The sequence below is a fragment of the Tetrao urogallus genome (assembly GCF_951394365.1).
Source record: "Tetrao urogallus genome assembly, chromosome: 1".
NCBI classification, from domain to species: Eukaryota; Metazoa; Chordata; class Aves; order Galliformes; family Phasianidae; genus Tetrao; species Tetrao urogallus.
In genome coordinates this window covers 143,666,787-143,683,628 of record NC_136813.1, presented here as the reverse complement: position 1 = coordinate 143,683,628, position 16,842 = coordinate 143,666,787, and the positions used below count along the sequence as shown (strand labels likewise).

The window sequence follows — 16,842 nt, the reverse complement described above, 5'->3', positions numbered from 1 at the left end:
TCCAGCCTCTTAAGACTTTCTCTCCAGTGCTGTTTTCCCTGGGGCCTGCTGTCAGGACTTCAGAACCCTATTTGCCTGTCTGTGGTAAGTAAGGCTGTGCAGCACAGCAGGTCCGTGTAGACAGCAGAGGTTTCTCTGATTGTTGGTCATACAGAAAAGACTGAAACGCGTGTCTGAAAAATAAATTGGCTAACTAAATTCATTATGCCCTTGTGAAAAGCCCAGAAACCCAGCATAGTGGAGGCATACCACTCTGTCTATGCTAAACAATATTTCCAGGCTTGTCTGTGCTGTGTGAGAAATATGTTATGGAAAGTGGGGTGTTCCTATCTTCTGCCAAATTCTGGCTTAATGACAGATGCTGCCCTGAGTCTGTGATGATAGTTGGTTGAAATCTGACTCTCCTTCCCTGGAAGGAGGGGCCGGTAAGACAACTGAAGCATTGCCTGGCACTGCAAAGATATTCAGTATACTGGCGCAGGCCCAGGACACAGGAATTGGACAGAACTGAGCTAGAAGTGGACCTTGATTAGTGGCAAATTCTGTTCTTGGATGCCATTGGGAGATCCAAGGTAAACAACATGCGGAGAAGGCATGCATTAGAGTAGAAGGGGGTGGGGTGGGGGTGGGGGAATTGTAATTCTTAGCAAGGAGAATGCTTGGATTGTACTGTCTGAGTAATGTTCTTTCGTGACTCCAGTCTCCTCACAGTATCTGTGATCCTGTACTTCTTTACTGATGGAAACTTCCCCTTGGAAGGCTTAAAACTTTGCCAAGGAAAGTGGTCTGCATTTCAATAGACCCTGCCTGATCTTGCACTTAAATGCCTCATGCTGGACTGCCTGTGATGCTTTGAGGTATTTGAAGAAATGCTGTATTTTGAGTTGGTAGTTTAGCATAGCATCTGTTCCTGCACATGCATATTCCCTTCCATTTTCTTGAAATCAAATTTTATTTAAGTAATTTAAAATTTTAAATACAAACATTTTCCTATGGAAAGCAAGAAAAGTAAGCTACAGTCTGAGGTGGGAACTTCCAGAGAGAGCTGCAGGAGTATGCTGGCTGTCATGATTTCCATCCTTAACTTCTTTGTTCCCTCTTCCCATTCCACACAAAGCATTTCTTTCCTGCTATATTTATTCTGTGTGAAACTATGAGCCTTCTGAGCTCTGAGGTATAGGCTCTGTGGAATTGGGCAGTGTTCAGCAGTTCCTTTGAAGGGTTTTGCCTGCTGACCTTCAGAGTTTGGGAGCTCTGGGACTTCTGGTCATCCAAACATCTGCTTCTTGCAAAATGCTTGGGCTGCCCCCTGAAGCTTTTATTAAAAGCAGATTTTACCTCTTATAGGACGTGACAGGTCAGTGCAGACTTAAGATTTCCCCTTCTATCTCAAAGCTGTATAAGTAGGCCAGTCTTCTGCTGTGTCGCTGCAGTTTCAGGACCACGGGGAAGACCCTGAATTTCAGAACGAATCTTTTGTCTCCCAAATAAGCAACGTGGAAGTTTAATTATGGAGAAATTAGAGAGGGTGAGAAGTGAAAAATGAGCAGGAAAGAAGCTTGGAACAGCAAGGGCAGACTGATGAGGGAATTATACAGGCCTAGGATGTTTGTTGAATGTGGGTGTCTGGAGTAAGGCTTCCAAATCTGGAATTGTATCACATAAACAGGTTTGCTCTCCTCTGCAGTGTGTGAGGTTGTGCAGTATCACTCACACTGTCACCCCCCCCACACACACACACACACATCCCCCTCTTCCTGATATTTTCCAAACAGGCAGAAAACATTTATCTTTTTTCTCACTGTGACCTGTGGGCATTTAGTATGGCTGAGTCTGCTCACTGGGGTTGCAGTAGGTCAGGTAGTCACAGTTAGAGAAGCACAATATTTTAGCTCATTTGGGGCAAATTCTTGAATTCCAGCTCACCCTGCTGAATCTTCATGGCATTTATGGGATCTGTTTTCTTTAATGCAGCTATTGCTACCATCACATTGTACAAGTACACCAAAATCCTTCCTACTTATTTAGGTTCCAGTCATCAGCTGACATTGGAAGCAGTACCAATCCCATGGCAGGAAGGAACTTGTCATAGTAAACCAGTTCTCCATCCTCTGCTTTTTCTTCCACTCACCAGCTGAGACTTCTCAGTGTTTTGTTTTGGCATTTCTCTTTAAACATCTTTTCTTTCTCCTGCAGTAGAGGTTTTCAAAAAACCTGTGGTGCTCTTTCAAAGAGGATACACCCACAGCTTCATCTCTTAATCATGCCTAGATTAGGTTAGCTTGTGTTTTTTGCAGTGACTAATCACCTGACTACATGGAGTGTTGAACAAGGTACCTGGCTCCCATGCTGCTTTATGTACAGGTCAGTTAGGAGTTAGGGACCAGGTTAAGGTGCAGCACATTACTTGTGCATGGGTTTGGTTTGTGTGTGTGAGGAGGAGTCTGTGGTAGGAAACTGAGCAGTTTGATTTCGTTTTGTTGTGCTTCTTTTGTTTTGCTATTGGGATTTTTTTTTTTTTTTTTTTTTTTTTACATTCACAAATGCAGTGTTAAAAATCCATTAAAGATTTTTCTCTTGGTCTTTCTAACACATTTCCAGTGTCTGGCAACATATCATTGTAGACTTCCTTAGTGGAGCTGGTCTTCAGGGACTTCAAAATTAACGTCAGTCTATGTCTGCAGATGTAGGGATGCATGAGGCTTTTGTACTTTTGATAGCAGCAGGGCTCCTCTGGGTTCACTTTTCTCCCATATCCCATCCATCTTTAGGTTCAATCCCAAAGTCTGGATATTGAGCTGGAACTTCTAGAGCTAACATATGAAAATTGGATGCTGTGCTCACAGTTTTGTTACACATTCCATTTGATTAGGAGAGCCAGAATAGCATCCAGCTGAAGCAGAGTTTAATAACTCTATTCAAAGCACAAGCTGAGAATAGAAATGGGCTAACTCTCCCATACCTCATTTGGCTCTATGGCTGTAAACAAGAAAAACAAACTTCAGCCAGTAGAACTTAGTGAACTGTGCACGAGAAACAAACCTCTCAAGGAAGAACTCTTCTAACGGTTGTTCTTCAGAACTGTGCCAGTGTGAGAATGACCAGCTGTGTTTAGGGGGCAGAAGTCTATCTTTCATAAATCTTCTCACAGTAACTTCACTGTGTGACAGGACCGAGGGGCTTCGTGGGATTAGAAAACCTTTGTTGTTAACACTGGTTTAAAAACAATTGGAAAGGTGCCTCTGTTCCTGGCTGGTTACACAGTAGATGTTGTTGCTCAGATATGTAAGCGATGCCTTGGAACAGCAAGTTTTAGCACGTAAATAGTGGCATTAAGTAGCCTTGTAGCTCCTGCATGCTCCCTTATTGTCTTGCCTTTGCTTGGGGGCCCTTTTGCTTGTGAAGTCAGACCGAGGTATTTATTTTATTTTCTCTTTCTTTCTCAAGCACAGCCAGGGTATTATTATGAGAACACCCAGATGCCATTCCGTTGTCCAAAATAAGCTTAAATTTGTTGGTGAACTGACCCTTACTTATGTCAGAGCCTCATACAGCAAGAAGCTTATTGAGAAAGGAATGGCTCTTTTTGTTGTTGTTGTTAGTGTTGTGAAACTATCCAGAATTGTTCTCTCGGTGTTTTGTGACTGAATGTATAAAATTGTTTGTTTGCCTCACAGGGTGCCAGTGGCCCCAGTGCTGTTTCCTGCTCTGTGGCAGCCAGTGTTGTTTGATGATTTCACTGGAATAGAGAGGGGAGGCCTCGCATAGGTCAGAAAATAGGCAGGCTTAGCACATGTAAGACCTTCGGTGGTAGCCACAACAGAGGCTGGGGTGCGGAAGGCAGCAGTGAGAGCTGTTAGCCACATCCATGCATTTGAGCAAAGCTCAATCTGCCGTTGCCTCCCCACCCCTTCCTCTCCTCTCAGGTTTTCTGAGGTAGGGAAAGTAGGGAAAATGACTCTTCCTAATGCTAAATGGTATCTGCTCCTCTTCAGCTCGCCCCTTCCTTGCCTGCAGCCTGAGAAGAAGAGGGCTGTTGGACCTTCTAGGAAAAAAATCGTAGGGGTAGGAAGAGAGGGAAGGAGGGGCCTCAGGTTTGCTCTTGCTAGGTTGCGAAGGGCAGGCCTTTGGGTGAGCAACTGAGAGAGGAGATGCGATGTAAGAGCAAAGAACTTGTAATGAAACTCAAGGGCCAAAATTGTCGTGATTGTAAAAGAAATACTGAGATGATTAACCTGATTTTTTTTTATTTTTATTTTTTGTAATTGTTCGTTGAGGTGGGTGTTAACTGCCATCTGTCAGTTAATAGCAGCGAAATGAAAGCAGCCTGCTCCTTACAGGCCCTTTGTGCTTCTTGCTTGGTTGTGAATTTACCTTAGTCTCCAAGAAGAGTGGGAAAATCATATGATGGGGAAGGAGAAGAGACAAGTAGGGGATGAAATGAGGCCACGTTCAGCCACTGTTCCTTCTGCTCCGAAACCTGTGATCCCTCACATCAGCTCTGGTGTGTCAGTGCTTCAGAGCAGTCAGTGGGTGGATGGCCCTCTGAGCAGGCCATGCAGAGAGGAGGTGCTGTGTTCGTGTCTCTCTTTTATCATTTGGAAAGGAAGGGAGGTACATGCTGACAGCTTACGTGAGGTAATTTCTGCATGGAAGTATATAGCATTAGCATATACAAGTGAAGGGAGCATGTCTCTTTCACTGTTCTCAAAATAATTGTCCCCAAGGGTATAGTAAACTTGATCTTGAGACAGCAGGTTATGATGAAGAGGCCCACTGAGTCTGACTGCAGTGGAGCTGTCTTTGCAGAGACAGCATGGACCTTCTGGGTGTTGAACCACCCATGTTCCAACCAAGCAACTGGGCACGCCTATGAAACTGTTGAAGAGAGAAGCAATCACTTGGAATGCAACTCAGACTTCTCAAATACTTTCCTGCAACAGGTACTTCCTGAATTTGATAATCCTTCTCTTTCCTCTTCCAGCTCTCTTCCCTTGTACCATTACGCTCTTAAAGTACAATGGCTTATTAGGGAGTGGGCCAAGGGTGATTCGCAGCTAACAGGGTTGTGTGCAGAGGAGAGGAGTTCAGGGGGAGTTTGTAATGGGTGTTAGGCCCGAGAAGGATGCCTACCAAGAGAGTGTGGGTAGAAACTTTGCTGCTGGAAGCTGCAAACCCTTCAGGGGTTCTTCTGAAACACACCCTGGTGATGTCTGAGAGCACCAATTGGATGTTGAAGGGGAGAGCTTGTAAGAGTGTTCAGAACCTCTATCAGCTTATCTCATTACTGGGATAGCAGTTTTGACTGGGAGGGGGATTTCAGAGGAAGTGGAAAGACTTGGTTTTATTTTATTTTTAACCAGAAAGCGTAGTGTCAGCACAAAGAAGCTCTTTGCAAGTCTGTCAAGACGTTAAGCAGCTTTTTTTTCTTGCTTTTAGTCTGAAGCATGTTTTGAAGCACTTTGAAAATGCAAAGCACTAGGAGTGCAAAGTACTCCTTGTCGTCAGCCTGAAAGTGGCATTTGAAAAACATTTTAAAAGCGTTTGAAAAGATGTATCTATTTCAGGCCGGTAGCTGTCCCTTGTTATTTTTCCAGAGTTCCCACCCAGCCCTTAGCCTCCCTCCCATGGCTGAGGGGAGAGTTTCCTCAGCCCTGCTGAGTGGAAGAGGCTAACCAAGGAGGGAGGGGAGGCTCACAGTGCCCTGTGTGCTGGCTTCCTCCCCACCACCTCCTTTATCTGAGATAAGGAAGAAGAGGAGGAAGTTCAGTTGCAGTGGTCCTAGTCTGGAACTGACTGCATCTTTTAGCTCTGGAGACATCTTTATATCTGGCCTGAAGAATTGCACCTTATGAGTCTGGTTGAGGAATGGGGAAGCACCTGTCCTCTTGCAGGTGGTGTGGAAAGGAGGGAAAGGTGAGCCAGAAGCTGTCTTCAGTAGATGCTGGATTTTTCTGGAGGCTGTTTCCTCACCTTATCTCCAACATAACAGCAACCAAATAACTGAATTCATCCAAATGAAGCTTTTATTTTCTGTATATCTAAAGAGCCTTTTGAGCAGGCTAAGATGAGAGGCTCTTCTTTCTTGCTTAGCATGCTCTACAGTCAAAGGAACCTTAGTTCTTTCCTGGGGTCTTTGGCTCCAACCTTCCCCTTAGCTTAGACACACCATTTGGACTCTTTGCACACTGACTCATCTAATGTGATCTGCTTCCCTTCTGCTGGGGGGCAGGAGATGGGGTCTACTGGGAGAAGAGGGTCCCTGGTTCTTGTTCATGTCTCTTCAGCTGTTGTTTCTGTCAGCACGCTAGAGTATGAGAGTCTTTGCACACAGAAAGCTTTCTTTTGCACAGAATGAGCTTCTAGCTTTTGTACAGACTAATTGAATGTATTTGGGGGGGTTGGGAGGGAGGGAAAAGGCCGTAAACCAATTCCACATGAACCAATCAGAGTATCATGCCTTGTCTGAGCGAGCGTGAGTCGTAAGCAGAGGTTGTAATGGCAAAGGGAGGGCAGGCTCAAGTATAATTTGACACAAAGTGTGGTTTTATTTTTGTACTGATACGGATAAGAGACTGTACAGCATCTATTTATTTAGATGATTTATGTGGTAAATGTTGCAAACAAAATTATGAAAATATTAAATATGAGAACTGACATTTACCTAATGGTCTGTCTGTGTGGTTATTTACCTCCTTTTCCTTTAATTTAACGGCTGAATTGTTTCTCCTTAGTTGCTCCTGTTGGTATAAACATGCAGCGTGGTTGGAAAAAGAATGAAAAAAGGCCCGTGCGTGAGAACGACCAGTAAAAAAAAAAAAAAGGTTTGTGAAGTACAGAGCGTGCAAAATGCTGTTTCTGGCATTACTCATTACTTCAATTCAAGGAGGTTAGGTTTTTATTAATTTTTAACCACTGGGTAAGTTAGAGCTATACAGGGGTGACCCGGGACAGCTGGTCTTTGATGGATCCGAGTTGGAGAAAGAGAGTGCTGCTCACGGGATGGCTGCTGCTCTGGGTTCATTAGATCTGCCAACAGCAGCTGGAGGAGAGCACGGCCATCGCCTGCATCCCACATCTCCTGGGAACGGCACAGCTTGGGCTGCTGCTCTTGTTGCCGACGGGGTGGCCTCGAGTTTGTTGGCCTGTGGGGCCTCCAGGGAGCTCTCCAAGAGCCCAGCAGCTCTCGGTTGGTGAGGTGGAGTTGGGCTCTGGATTTATTTCAGGTAGCTTGGAGTGAGGCAGTCATGCCAGTCGGCTGGCTTTGCCCACATTAACAAAATGCATCCAGCCTGCCTGTGATGAGCTGGTGGGGCTGGGCCTGACCGCTGGCATGGGTGCAGGCCTGCAGCCAGCCGCTTGTTTTGCTGGCAGCAGCTTGGGAATCAGGTGAAGGAGTAAGAAGCTGCAGTGCAGCATTACGGGAAAGCCTGCTCCAGAGACTTCCTTCCTACCCCTGCCAGTGCTGCAGCGGCTGGCTGGCACTCTGTGCCCAGTGCTTGTCCTTCCACATGCGTGTGCTGGCTGGAGTAAAGGTTGATCTGGATAGCTTATTTTTTAAATAGTCTGTTGCTGTGCCGCCTCTCAGACCCATGCAGGGTAACCTGATGGGATGCCTGAGAGCAGGGCATGCTCCTCAAGGAAGTGGCTTTGGAAGGAGGGATGCTGGAAGTCCGGGGGTGCTGCCGCAACCTGGGCCTGCCTGTGGAACTCGTAGGAAAGCTCTGGGGATACCGTGGGCACCGCTTAGGCTGGAGGGGTGGTGCAGGCTATTGCTTGGCCCACGGCTGCTGCAAGAGGAGGCACATCTTGCAGGGTTCAGCCTTGCTGCCGGGCAGCCTCGCTGCAGAGGTGTCAGTGTCGAAATGCAGCGTCTGCTCGGGAACGCTCGCAGCCCGGCTCTCGGACGGGCGCTAAGTACATTGACGCCTTAGGCGTTAATGAACGCTTAAATGAGCCAATCTCCGAAGGCTGCGCGGACTTCCAGCCGAGCCCCGCTCCCGCTTTGCTGCGGCCCCTTTAAGGGCCTTCCTCCCCCTCTCCCCCCCCCCCCCCCCCCCGCACCATATTGAGGAAGGGGAGGGAATGGGGGGGGGAGAGGGTCACGCGCGGGCGCGGGCGCGCGCGAGCCGGCGGGGGGGCGGGGCGGGGCGGGGCGCGCGGGATTATTATGGGCTGCGGGCGCCGCCGCCGAGGCGCACAAGATGGAGCTGTCTGCAGTGGGGGAGCGCGTCTTCGCCGCCGAGTCCATCATCAAGCGGCGCATCCGAAAGGTGCGGGGGAGCGGCCGGCCCGGCCCGGGGCGGGTTGGGGGTGGAGGGGGGGTGAAGTCCTCCCCTCAACCTCCCGTCTCACCCCCGCGTCTCCTCCGTGTGTTTTGCAGGGCCGCATCGAGTACCTGGTGAAATGGAAGGGCTGGGCCATCAAGTGAGTGCGGGGCGGCGGGTTGGGGGGGTGCGGGGGACCGCGGGGAGGTGAGCTCCGCTCTGACCCGCGTCGCGGTGCCGCCCGGCAGGTACAGCACCTGGGAGCCCGAGGAGAACATCCTGGACTCCCGCCTCATCGCTGCCTTCGAGCAGAAGTGAGTGAGCGAGCGAGCGGGCGGTGGGGGGCTGCGGGAAGGGCCCCCCCGGGACGGCCGTAACCCTTGGCTTTGCCTCCCCGCAGGGAGCGCGAGCGGGAGCTGTACGGGCCCAAGAAGAGAGGACCGAAGCCCAAAACTTTTCTGCTGAAGGTAACTCTTATTTACATCCCTCTGGCCTAGCGTGGCGCATCCAGCCCCTCGCCGTGCCCTCGGTGCTTGGCCTGAGCTGGGGGCGGCGGGGCCCCCTCACGGCCTCTCCCCTCGTGGCCCCTTCCCTTCCCTCGGCACGCCGTTCCCCACACCCTGCTCGCTGTGTGAGCTCCCATCTGTGAGCTGCAGGCACTGGGGAAGGAGCGGTGCTTTGGTGCCCCAGTAGACCCCTCGCCGTCATCCCAGCCTGCTTGCAGTGACTGTAGTCCCAGTGCAGCCCTGACCCCTCGATTTTACTCTTTTTTTTTTTTTAAACTAAGAAATGTGTTAGCTGGGGGGAGTGCTGTGGGTGTGTTAGCCCAAAGGCAGAGCTGCATGCTTTGCTCCCTTCTCCTTCCACGAGCATTGCGGTTCAGACAAACTCGGACAACGCACCTCAGTGTGACTGAGGCAGGTAAGGGAATCATAGTTTCGATCCCATATGAAGCCCTGGAACATCTGTGCAGTGAGGTATCTCCATCACCAGCTCTGTCTGGGGCTCACAGCAAGTCCTCACCCCTCTGTGCATGTTTTCCCGGTGGGTTAACGCTCCCCTCTGCCTGGCAGCAGCAGGAGTTTCGCTCCGGTTAGCCTAGTGCTTGGACTGAGTGAGAGGGGTAGGATGTCGTCTCTGCTTCCTGAAACAAATGGGGGAAAGGTAGGAATGGGCGCGTGCTGATGCCCTGAGCAAAACTCAGGGGACACGGTAATCCCCTGAAAGTCCCTCCTTCAATGTCCTCCGCCTGTTTTTCTGCTAACAGCTTTCTGCATCTGCAACCTGAAAGCTACAAACGCAACTGATGAGTGCCACCTCGTAATCTTTGTGCAGGGAAGCTGGGCTATGTGGTTTTTCTGGCAGTCATGCATTAAGTGAAACCCTGGTGTTTAGGTTTCCAACAATGCAAAGGAAAGCTGAAAGGGAAACCACCGCCTTAAAATAGTTCTCCACTTGAATTAAAAAGCGCTGGGATTTGTAACACCTGACATCGTTCAGCAGTAGGGAAGTGTTGTCTTTGTTTATTCTGTGCTTTTGACACTACTGTGTATAATCAGTTTCTTTTCTTTTGATTCTGAGTGGAGTGTGGAAAAATCTATCGCCAATTTTTCATTCTCATTCGCACAACAACAAAATCCATTAAAAAAAAGAGAAAAAGCAAGAAAAAAACAAAACCTTGTTCCTCCTCTTCTCCCTTTGCTCTTTAAACCCCTCTAAACTTGGAACCTGAATTATTCAACAGCATCCTTTGAATCACATCCCTGACAAGTTCCTGCGGCACATCTTCCTTCTGCCAGCTTCTCAAACGTTACCCAAAACCTGTAGGTTTGTGCAGCTGGTGCAGTGCTCCGGGGAGGGTGGAGCTGTCAGGAAGGTGCCCGGCTGAGGGAAGCGTAGATCAAGCAGAGCCCTGGTGCTCTCTTTCCAGAGTGGGGACAGAGCTGGTTCAACTGCTGGTGCTCCACTTGCTGCTTTTTGCTACTCCAGAACCTGCCCTAAAAATAACGCCCTGGGCCAGGCAGCAGGAGGTAACTCAATCTCCGCCAGCCCTATCTCAGCTTCTCTGAGCTCTGTTCAGGCAAATTGCAAGCAGCATGGCTGCCACCAGAATGGTTGAGACCAATGTGCATCTTGATCAACAATTCTGACCTGCTGAAGGTTGGCCTCTGCCAAGCCCACAGCGCTGCTCTGCCTCATGCGTCGCTGACAGCGTTTTTGGTTCTCGGCTTCCAGTGAGAATTTCAGAAGCAGGGGAAGAAATTTGACTCTTGCATCCCAGAGGGAGTCTTTGAAGTTGGCAGTAAGAACAATATTCTTTTTGATCTGCTAGCTGAACAGATTAGGTCTGGTGAAATGACGTTGAAGTGGGAGCCTGGCCTAGGGCTGCCTTGGTGGCCTGCCTGCCCTCGGCTTGGTGGCTTGCTAGGATCTCCCATATGTGACAGGGCTTAAACTTGGGCTTCTGAGTCTCCAGTATGGCATGGAAATAAGTGCTCCCACGTGCCACCGTTCCCTAGCCTGGGGGTGTTTCGATTTGCAGATGGGGATAGGTTTATCCAGGGATTAGCTGTCAAAAGCTGCAGATAGGCACCCGGGGGGATTTACAGAACGCATTCCAGCAGGTTAGAGGCCCGTGCCTTTGGAAGAGCTTTGAAAAGCTACATCTTCAGCCACCTGCTGCCTTTGTGAACTAGGCTACTGTTGCTGAAAGCTGCCTAACACTTGCCCTTTCCATCAGGCTGCCGAGGGCAGTCACAGGCCGGGCGTTGTGATATCGCTATCAAGATGGCCGGCATCGCGAGAGACCCCTTCAAACCTCAGCTGCAGAGTTTGGGGGCAGGAAATGGGACTTGATCCTCTGCATGCTAGGGGCAAACTTTCCCACAGCTGACTGAGCTCAGGCTTGGCGGGAGGCTGTCATTCTTGGGAGGCTCCTGGTATGCCGTAAGCTTTGTGCTGAGCACTCGGAACGGGCAGCGCTGCACACGAGGCTCTTGCTGCAGTGCTTAGATGTCTGCAGAAGGTTTCCTTGAGGACAGCTTGTGCAAGGTTAGAAAGCAGTATCGACCTGTCATGTACACTGTAGTGATCTTCCTCTCTCCCTCTGCTTGGTTTGCTCTTTATGTTTTGCTTTTCCCTCGGCACTCCGCTGCGAGGAACGCAAAGCTCACCCACTAATCTAATAAAGTGTAGTGAGTGCTATTAAGAGACAGAGCCCAGTCTCCAGGCTCAGTGGGTGGCTAGCAAAGGCTCCTCCTCGGGATGGCTGCAGATACACGAAAGGAAAAAAAGGCTGGAGAAGGTTAATGGAGGGATAAGTAACAGAGCAGAGTGAGAGGGGACGTAGGGGCAGAGCAGTGTGTTGTTCTGTCACTTCGCCCTTCCTTGAACTCTGAAGCTGGAGTTGGGTTTCTTTTGATCTCCTCCCTGTTCGTAAATTATCCCCGGGCGGTTTGAAAACAGTCTGTTCCCCTTTGTGGCATTTTGTTCCCCTATCCAGTAGGGAAGCTGTAGTTTATGGCGGTGTTGCTCGGGAGAGCTGTGCTATGAACTGGCTTGCCATTGCCTTGTCACTTGGAAGGCTGCAGAAGAAAAAGGGTAGTAAAAAGGCAGAATGGCAGCCAAAAAGGGGAAAGAAGAGCTGGTCGGAGCAAGGACTGTGGGAATGCAGGTGGAGAATAAAAGACAAAGCAGAACCAGTAATGTATGAGAGAGCGGGCGCTACTATGGTGCAGCAGTGGTGCTGGAAATCACTTGATTCTGAAGTAATCAACTAGAAATCTGCTGCTTTGCAAGGTCTTTTTTTCTTCTTTTTTAACCTCCCTTCCCCTTTCAGATTGCAAAGGTTTTGATACAAATCAGGTAAGCAAGCCTTCACAAAGCACGTGTCAGTGCATGTGCTTGTGTGCCTCAGTGCGTTCAGGGAATGAATGAACAAATATGCGTGCTGGGCCTCGAGGGACATTTATTCAGAAATAGTAGGGAACAAGGGAGATAATACTTGTTCCCAGAGGCAATGGGAAAGAGCTGCACAAGCTAAATAAAGGTGATACAGATCCCAAAAAGGGAGTGGGGGGAAGGGAAGCAGTTGCCTTGCTCCCGTGACAGAGCACTGCAGCAAGCCTCCAGAAGCTGCTCCTGATGTAGGCTGAGCTGTAAGCAGGCAGCAAATTACTTATGTACATGCTGAGTACTTCTTCGGTGGTGAGCAAATCCTGCGGGTGAGAACAGCAAAACCCCAAGAGGTAGCTTCCATTTGGAGAAGTTCTCAGCTGAGTAACTCACTGGTGATGCAGCTGAAAGGATTAAACAGGTTTGGTTTTAAAGACTTTGTGTTCATGCAGCTCTTGAGCGTTTTAGTGTCGTGGGTCTGAAGCAGGGAGCTGCCAACCTGAATGCTGAGTCTTCTGCAACCCAAAGGTGCAAGTCGCTTAAAGTTGGAAGCCAGAGAAGGAAATGACTGAGCCCCAAAAACATGCTGTCCTCAGCAGGGAAGAGGCTCGAGTTTGTATAGCTGATGCCTGAATAAACCTGATCCTGTAGTAGGAACACTGATCTTTGCAAGTGAGATGATGGTGGGGGCTGGTCTTAGATAGAGCATCTTGATACTATTTTTCTTGAAACCTTACCTGGAAAAACAAGCTGAAGGTAAGTTGTGTATCTGTATATTGTTCATTGAAACCGGCACTGAAGCTGGTCGCTGGGGACAGCACCTGGGGAAGGCCTGGCTCACCTCGCTGCTTAACAGCCTGGCCTCAGCAGTCCGTGGTTGGTGTAGGCTGCTCAGAAAGTACCAAAACTGGAATTTAACGAATGCGGGGAGGAACTGGAAACACAGACACACAGACAAACAAAGGAGACCCGGTGGTTCTGGCACACTGGGAAGGTCCCAGCCATGTGTGTTGGTCTGTGCTAGCTGCTCTATAAGCACCAAACAAAGACAGGTCTCTTAGTAAAAGCAAGACAGGGGCTGATTAATGAGCACAGGCAGAGAATGTGGAGTCAGTGGGACTTCGGAAGTGACTGAGCAGCAACTGTCCCAGCATTATCATTTTTTTTTTTTCCTTTCAGTTGTTGGGAAACTCCACCAAGGAATTCAGGGTGTAGAAAGCAACTGTGGTTGCTGGTAACTGCTTCCTTTAAGCTGGAGGGCCAGGGCAGACAGAATCATATCTAACTATTAATTTTCTGTACTGTTCAGGGCACAGAGTGATGCGTGAGGCTGAGTGGCACAGGTGAAACTTTGGTCTGCATTTTCACATATTACAGGGGACAGAGGCCTCTTGGTCACAGTCCTTTTTAAAACCAGGATGTACACAGCACTGCAGGGAACAACCTGACGTTAGCCAGGGAGGAACAAAATGTCTTCACATCCCTGTTCTCTGCTTGTTCAGGGTCTTCTGTGACTCTTGCTGGGCCCTCGGTGGGAGTCGAGGGGCAAAGGGCTCTGAGCTCATTGTGTGAAAGGAAAGGGCGCCTGGGCCCCTCGCTCAGATCTGTTAGATTGCTGTCTTGACAAGAACATTTTTTTCACCAGGCGTTCCTTCGGTAGGAGGCACAGCCTGCAGGGTGACAAAGGAGATGGTGTTGGAGTACTTAAGCTCTCAGCTGGCAGGCAGCCATCCCGATCTTGGCTGGTGCGAGGGGGCAATCGGAGAGAGAAGTCGGGGAAGAAAAGCAGCTGTCTGTAGCACTGCAATTCTTGTTGTGCCCACGAGGTGGAGGAAGCTACTTGCTAGCTGGGTAATGATGGGAGAGGGGGCTCATCCCAGCTCCAGGTGTGGGCTACTTCTGCTTCCAAGAACCACTGAGAGGCATAGAGATGGGGTTTTGTTGGGGTGAGGAATGGTACGTGGGAGGCTGCATGAGGAGTGGGCTGTATGGTGTTCCAACGGACAAGACAGTGCCTTGTTTGCACTGCAGGATAGGGATAGGCAACTTATTTGAAAACTCAGCTCCAGATCTCTGCGGTTCTTGCTCTTAGCTAAGACAGCTTTATGAGATCACCATCACCCACCTCCATGTTTCTCAAGACCCACATTCACCCTGTTTGGTGGAGCAGACAAGTCTGGTTGTGGGAGCTACCTGGATGTAGTTCTCTTTGCCTTCCTCTTGTCTCATGCTCATTTCCAGAGCATGCGGGGCAGCTCCCCTCCCTTGGGACTAGTACTTAGTTTAGGATGCTAACTCAACAGTGGCCAAACAGTTCGTGCTGAGGATTACCAACTATTAGGAACCGTTGCTTGTAACATGGCTGGAGCCTGGCAGTTTTCTCTGCTGGGAAATATGTGCCAACAGGAGAGTAATTAGCTGCACATAAAGAATCTGGATACCCTCCTTTGCTTGTTCAGGGACTGTGCCACAGCTCCCAGCAATCCACGGTTGCAGACAGCACATACATTCCACCCCATCTCCCCATGCAGTCCTTAGCATGCTTGTTGCCACATGATGGTGGCATCTCTCCGCTGTCATCAGGCTGGGGATGAAACTGGGAGTTGGGTGCTGAAAGTGGGAGCTCACAGTGTTGGAGCTGACACTGAGAGCATGCAGGGGGAGTGATGAGCTGGCTCATCCCTTCTGTGGAGCAGACTCATAGGGGCACGTTGACTCACCAGCGGATTGAGTAGGAGGATGGTGTGGACTCGTGCTCGTCATTTATGTAGATATAGATGTGATATGGCATTTCCCTTCGGCGTGAGGCAAGCAGTGTTTGATCTGGGATTTGGCTGCACTTAGGCTACCTCTCTGACCCTGTTTTTGTCTCTCTCCCCACCACCGCAGGCTCGGGCCCAAGCGGAGGCCCTCCACATTGGGGATGTACACTTTTCTGTCAAGCCTGGTTCTAGCACCTCGTCTCCCAAGCTCCACTCCAGCGCCGCAGTGCACCGGCTCAAGAAAGACATCCGGAGATGCCACCGCATGTCCCGGCGTCCCCTGCCCCGTCCCGACCCCCAGAATGGTGGAAGCGTGGGAGGGGGGGCTGGCATCCGTCCCCCCGTCTCACCCTTCTCGGAGACCGTCCGCATCATCAACCGTAAGGTGAAACCCCGTGAGCCCAAACGCAGCCGCATCATCCTCAACCTCAAAGTCATTGACAAAGGTGGGAAGCCAGCCAACGGGGCCGGGGCCCTGGCTCGACCCAAGATCCCTTCCCGAAACCGTGTCATCGGTAAGAGCAAAAAGTTCAGTGAGAGCGTCCTCCGCACTCAGATCCGCCACATGAAGTTCGGCGGCTTCTCGCTTTACAATAAGCCGTCTGCTGCGCCAGCCCCCTCTCTGGAGGGCAAGGGGGAGGCCGAAGGCTCCCAGGCGGCCTCCTGTGGGCTCATGATGGGCTCCACCCCGTACGATGCCCCCAGCTCCAGCTCCTCTGGCTGCCCGTCGCCCACGCCCCACTCCTCTTCTGACCCGGATGATTCTCCTCCGAAGCTGCTCCCCGAGACCCTCAGCCCGGCCATCCCCGACTGGCGCGAGTCAGAGGTCCTCGACCTCTCCATCCCACCTGAGTCAGCTGCCACCAGCAAGCGTTCTCCCCCTGGAGGCTGCAGCGGGGCGCAGACGCCCTCCTTGCCCCTTTCCTCTTCCGACCCAGAGCTGGAGGCCGGCGACTGGCGTCCCGAGATGTCCCCTTGCTCTAATGTGGTGGTCACGGATGTCACCAGCAACCTGCTCACGGTCACCATCAAGGAGTTCTGCAACGCGGAGGATTTTGAGAAGGTGGCGGCGGCGGGTGGTGGGGGAGGCGGCAGCAAGTGAGCCAGCCAGATCCCCCTGCTCCAGGGATGTGGGGGTTCTACCTGCGAGAAGTCGTGGTGTGAATGGCTGTCCTTGGTTCTCTCCTTCTCCCCTGCGCTGTCCCTCTGCCCTCACGGCCACCCTTCCTCCTCCCCCTCCTGCCCGATCCCTCTGGTGCAGAGGCCAGAGTGTTGCAGTGGGGGGAGTCAGGAGGCAGGGTGGGCCGTGGTTGTTTGTCCTTGAATGTGGTGGCGTCCAACTGGCAGTGGAGCCTTTGGGGTGAGCGTGTTTCTGTGTGCCTGCGGGGTGGCAGGGGGGCTGCACCTCCACCCCTTCCCCTTCCATCTTTGAGTGAAGAGGAGCTCCAGACCCTCAAGAAGTGGGTGGAAGGAGGGCTGGAGCCTACACCCCTGAGCCTTCTCCCACAAGGTGCACACAGTCTCTTCCATTCCTGTATTTTTCCCCTGCCGTGACCTGGATCCTACTGTCCTTGCCTTCCTTGGCCCGTGGCCTGGATCTGCCATCTCTGTGCTGCAGTGACAGATCCAGATGTCCCGCAAGGAGGAGAGGGGTGTGAGGTGAAGTGTCATAGCTGCAAGGTGCTCATGACAAAGCTGGGGTGGCTGAGAGAGCCCCACACAGCAAACATCCCACGGTGGCTTCTCTGTTCCTGCAACTATCGGTGCTACCTTGGCAGTTGTATGGTCACTTTTGGGCAGCCTGGTGTCTCCTCTTCCCCTGCATCTTCCAGCGTGCTCAGCTTTGCAGGTGGAATGGGAGAGAAGGGGAGCCTGCCTCCAGCCAAACCTTCCTCCTGGCATTTCATCACTTGCACTTG

The 16,842-nt window shown here is 50.7% G+C and overlaps 1 protein-coding gene across 1 annotated transcript; it reads left to right on the top strand.

Moving 5' to 3' along the window:
* Positions 1-8,204: 8,204 nt before the first annotated feature.
* Positions 8,205-16,025, top strand: CBX6 (chromobox 6; the record flags this gene model as incomplete). The annotated part of the gene is made up of 5 exons (XM_079539588.1): positions 8,205-8,273; positions 8,384-8,427; positions 8,516-8,581; positions 8,668-8,734; positions 15,051-16,025. 5 exons carry the CDS (start codon positions 8,205-8,207, stop codon positions 16,023-16,025), a joined length of 1,221 nt encoding a protein of 406 aa, XP_079395714.1.
* Positions 16,026-16,842: the final 817 nt, after the last annotated feature.